Below are 4,370 nucleotides of genomic sequence, written 5' to 3'. Positions count from 1 at the left end.
GGTGAGAGTCTCATTCCTCCCCACGCCTGGTGAGAGTCTCATTTCCTTCCCCACCGCCTGGTGAGTGTTCTCATTCCTTCCACCTCTGGTGAGAGTCTCATTCCTCCCACACCATCTGGTGAGAGTCTCATTCCTCCCATACCCCTGGTGAGACTCTCATTCCTCCCCACCGCCTGGCGAGAGTCTCATTCCCTCCCACCATCTGGTGAGAGTCTCAATCCTCCCACCGCCTGGTGAGAGTCTTCATTCCTCCCCACCGTCTGGTGACTCTCATTCCTCCCTACCGCCTGGTGAGAGTCTCATTTCCTCCCTACCGCCTGGTGAGAGTCTCATTCCTCCCCACCGTCTGGTGGTAAGTCTCATTCCTCCCCACCGCCTGGTGAGAGTCTCATTCCTCCCCACCGCCTGGTGAGAGTCTCATTCCTCCCCACCATCTGGTGAGAGTCTCATTCCTCCCCACCGCCTGGTGAGAGTCTCATTCCTCCCCACCGTCTGGTGAGAGTCTCAGTCCTCCCCACCGCCTGGTGAGAGTCTCATTCCTCCCCACCGCCTGGTGAGAGTCTCATTCCTCCCCACCATCTGGTGAGAGTCTCAATCCTCCCCACCGCCTGGTGAGAGTGTCATTCCTCCCCACCGCCTGGTGAGACTCTCATTCCTCCCCACCACCTAGTGACATAATATGAAACTCAACAGATGGTGCCACCTGTTCCCCTCTCCCCCCTCTCTCTTTGTTCTCGCTCTTTTTTCTCTTCAGCTCAATACATATACAGAGTCACTGCCAGCATATCTCATGGGGGGGGGGGGTGCAGTTGCTATGTATCTTCAGTCTGGCTGCAATGGAGGTTTCTGCTCTCCCTCTCTCTCTCTTTCTCTCTCCCTCTCTTAATATGACAGGATTGTTCGCTTTACAGATGTACACAGACTCTGTAGCCTGACGGGCAATCTGCATGAGAGATAGCAAGAAGGAGAGGGAGAGAAATGGAGGGAAAGAGGCAGGGAGAGGGAGATTTTTGAAAAATAAAAGAGAGAGTGAGAGAGAGAGCATAGATGGAAACAGAGTGTTAAGTGAAATGTGTGAGTGAGTGTTTGTGTCTCGTCTGTTCCTCTAATCTCCTGTGATTTTCTTTTAGGTTCCTGATGAGAAGAATACCATAAGGTAAGATGACATTCTCTCTCCATTATTCCCTACCTGCCTCCTCAGCCAGGTCACCCGTGATACAAGTCAGTATTAGATGTCCAGCCATGTCTGAGGACGTCGGGAGATGACGTGGAAACCGGCCACTAGGGACAACAGTGAGAGCTGTTACCTTCAAGTAGGTTTGGGTTTTGCTAGGGTGTTGTGGACGGGGATGGCGGATGGGCGTAAGGATCTGCCGCATGTTTGAATCTAGCGATAGAAAGTTGTTTTGGATTGTTATCCCAAACCTTAACCCTTACCTTAACCATTCGGAGTTAATGCCTAACCTTAAAATTGCAGAGTTAATGCCTAAACTTAACCCTAACCTTAAAAATTCTCAGTTAATGTCTAAATGTAACCTTAAAAATGTCAAAATTTGACGTTTGAGAAACATAGATTCTGAAGTGAGACTGTGAGAGCTTGTTGTGCCTCTTTCCCTGCCTGCCCAGTCCTCTCTCTCTCTCTCTCTCTCTCTCTCTCTCTCTCTCTCTCGCTCTCTCGCTCTCTCGCTCTCTCTCTCTCTCGCTCTGTCTTTCTCTCTCTCTCTTGCTCTTTCTCTATCTCTCTCTCTCTTCTCCCTCTCTCCACCTCTCCTCTGCTACTGGGGGTTTCTCCAAGCTTATCAAACCTGGGTAAGCCAGCCCTCGATCACACGGAAGGGCTTTCACCAGCAGCCCCAGCACACACACATACATACACATACAGACTCAGCACCGCTCCCCTCACACATACAGCAAGGAGTGGAGGCAGCAGGCAGGATTTCTGTGTCATCATCACCAGCACCAGCGATTCACAATGAGACTCTGTGTGAGCACCAAGGGAAGGTACTGCTCCTTCAACAGAGGGAACGTCTTTCATTGGGATCTGGGGTTGGCATTGTGTGTGTGTGTCACTGTGTGTGTGATTTATCGGTACTGTATGTTTGCGCAGTTTTCGTTTGCTTTACATCGGTGTAGCCTAGAGCTTGAATGGTATTTGGAATTATCATACATGTCATTCTTTGCAAAGGATAGTAGTACAATTCCTGAATAGAACATGTAGTTCCACTGCACTGGTACAACAGTTATACCACTGAATTATTTTCAGCCGTGTTGTTCAATACAGGGAACATGTCAAATAAGAACTGGCGAATATTGTATTTAAACATTTCCTCCTTTGAAAGCGAGAGAGAAGGCTTGGCTAAAAGGTGTTTAAAGGTTTGTTGAGTGAACTAGGATGTTCCTGTAGTGTTTTAGCACTCTGATATGTCTGATAGAAATCTGGGAAGTCACCTGTAGTTTCAGGGAAGCCACACATCCCTTTTCAGTGTACGGTCAATTAGAGGCAGAAAAATAGCTATTTATCCTGGTTCCTCTTTAGGTTTCTTCCTTGGCTCCTGCCTTCTAGTGAGTTTTTCTAGCCACTGTGATTCTGCCTCTGCATTGGGTATCTGTAAAGGATTTTATGACAGCTGCTGATGTTATATAATACATTTGATTGATTGATTGACATGGATATTTAGCTATCCATCGCTTTGTATCCTATGAACATTTCTTATAAACCTCCCATACCCCTCTGATGTTATTAAATTAGCAACATGTTTAATGTTATTACAATTGTATTTTCTGGGAGAAATAAAACCACCTCTTATACCTCTTTAAAATGGTATTGCTACTTCCCTCCATCATATTGCTATTAACTTTCCATCAGATCAGCTACAATCTTACTGTCAGAATATTTTTTTTTTTAAATAGCCTGGAAATAGCCTATAGATAGCCTGGAAATAGCCTGGATATAACCTGGAACACACAGTACTATATACCTTGGCTATATGGTGTAATGATTTTCAGATGAGTGAGGCTAAATGTATTTTTTAAACGCCAGGGAGGGTCAATTCATTTGATGGGCTGTTTTTACCAACACCCTGTATTGATTATTATCACCTCTGTGGCCGACGTTAGCCGCTAACCGTTTGGCTCTTTAATTATACAGTACAACAACATAAGTGCCAAATCTACATTACGATGGACTAGAAAATTATACTCCATTCTAGATTTAAAAAAATATTGTCCATAAAGTTTGGAAATTCTTCTTTGTCTTCTTTGATTGACTTAAAGACACATTTAATCATCAGGAGCAGGTACTGTGGTTCAATCCCTTCTTATTTCTTTCCTCTCAATCCTTAAAAAGACGACACAGCCACCTGTGGCTGTCCAACCCCAGAGAGATAGAGTAGTAGGGTAAAGGGAAAAAGAGACATGGACCTACAGATTTAACACCAACCCCCAGAGTGAATCACTCAGCGCTCCTGTCCCAGTGACCCCAGTCCTCTCAAGTATACCAGACAAAGAAAATGATGAAATGTGTTGAAATCTCTTCAATGTGTGTCCTCATTTGTATTTGTTTTTATTATGGATCCTGCCAAGGCAGCAGCTACTCTTACTTGAGTCCTGCAAAATTAAGGTAGTTGTAGAATTTTTAAAACACTACAATACATGTATAAGCCCCTTATTCTGGCTCAAATTTCCTGTATGTATTTTGGCCTCCGTCTTATGTAGTAAATTTATATTTTATTGTGAGACAAATTTGAGGGATAGGTAGAGGGAGAGAGAGAGAGAGCCACATGGCCCCATGGCCCTGTCATGGTGTGTAGGAGTGAGGATTCATGCAGTGTTAACTTCTTACGGCTGAGATCGGCTGAGATCCCGTTAACGGGATCGACTTGACAACAGCCAGTCAAAATGCAGGGCGCCAAATTCTAACAACAGAAATCTCATAATTAAAATTCCTCAAACATACAAGTATTTTACACCATTTTAAAGATAAACTTGTTGTTAATCCCACCACAGTGTCCGATTTGACAAAGGCTTTACGACGAAAGCACACCATCTGATTATGTTAGGGCAGTACCTAGTCACAGAAAAACACAGCCATTTTTCCAGCCAAAGAGAGGAGTCAAAAAAAGCAGAAATAGAGATAAAATGAATCACTAACCTTTGATGATCTTCATCAGATGACACTCATAGGACTTCATGTTACACAAATACATGTATGTTTCTAGTCTCGAGATAAAAGTGCAATATTTATATCCAAAAATCTGAGTTTACGATTGCGCTGTTATGTTCCAGGGTAAATGTTTTGCCTCCAAACATCCAGGGTGATTTGCAGAGAAGCCACAATCATTACAGAAATACTTCATGATTAAACATTGAAT

At 44.2% G+C, this 4,370-nt stretch overlaps 1 protein-coding gene across 2 annotated transcripts in view; it reads left to right on the top strand.

The window, feature by feature from the left end:
* The first annotated feature begins 1,801 nt into the window (after window positions 1–1,801).
* LOC112069083 (brain-enriched guanylate kinase-associated protein-like) overlaps window positions 1,802–4,370 on the top strand; it is a 50,604-nt gene continuing 48,035 nt past the window's right edge. The window contains exon 1 of one of the 2 annotated variants that reach the window (XM_024136370.2): window positions 1,802–2,001. In XM_024136370.2, coding sequence (XP_023992138.1) covers window positions 1,973–2,001 — 29 coding nt within the window. In that variant the 5' untranslated portion in view covers window positions 1,802–1,972. The remainder of the gene's footprint in view (window positions 2,002–4,370) is intronic. The other variant, XM_024136369.2, reaches the window with a different exon arrangement.

This window comes from Salvelinus sp. IW2-2015, unplaced genomic scaffold (assembly GCF_002910315.2).
Source record: "Salvelinus sp. IW2-2015 unplaced genomic scaffold, ASM291031v2 Un_scaffold904, whole genome shotgun sequence".
NCBI classification, from domain to species: Eukaryota; Metazoa; Chordata; class Actinopteri; order Salmoniformes; family Salmonidae; genus Salvelinus; species Salvelinus sp. IW2-2015.
Note: the sequence above shows the minus strand (reverse complement) of the source record. Positions and strands in the feature narration are given on the sequence as shown.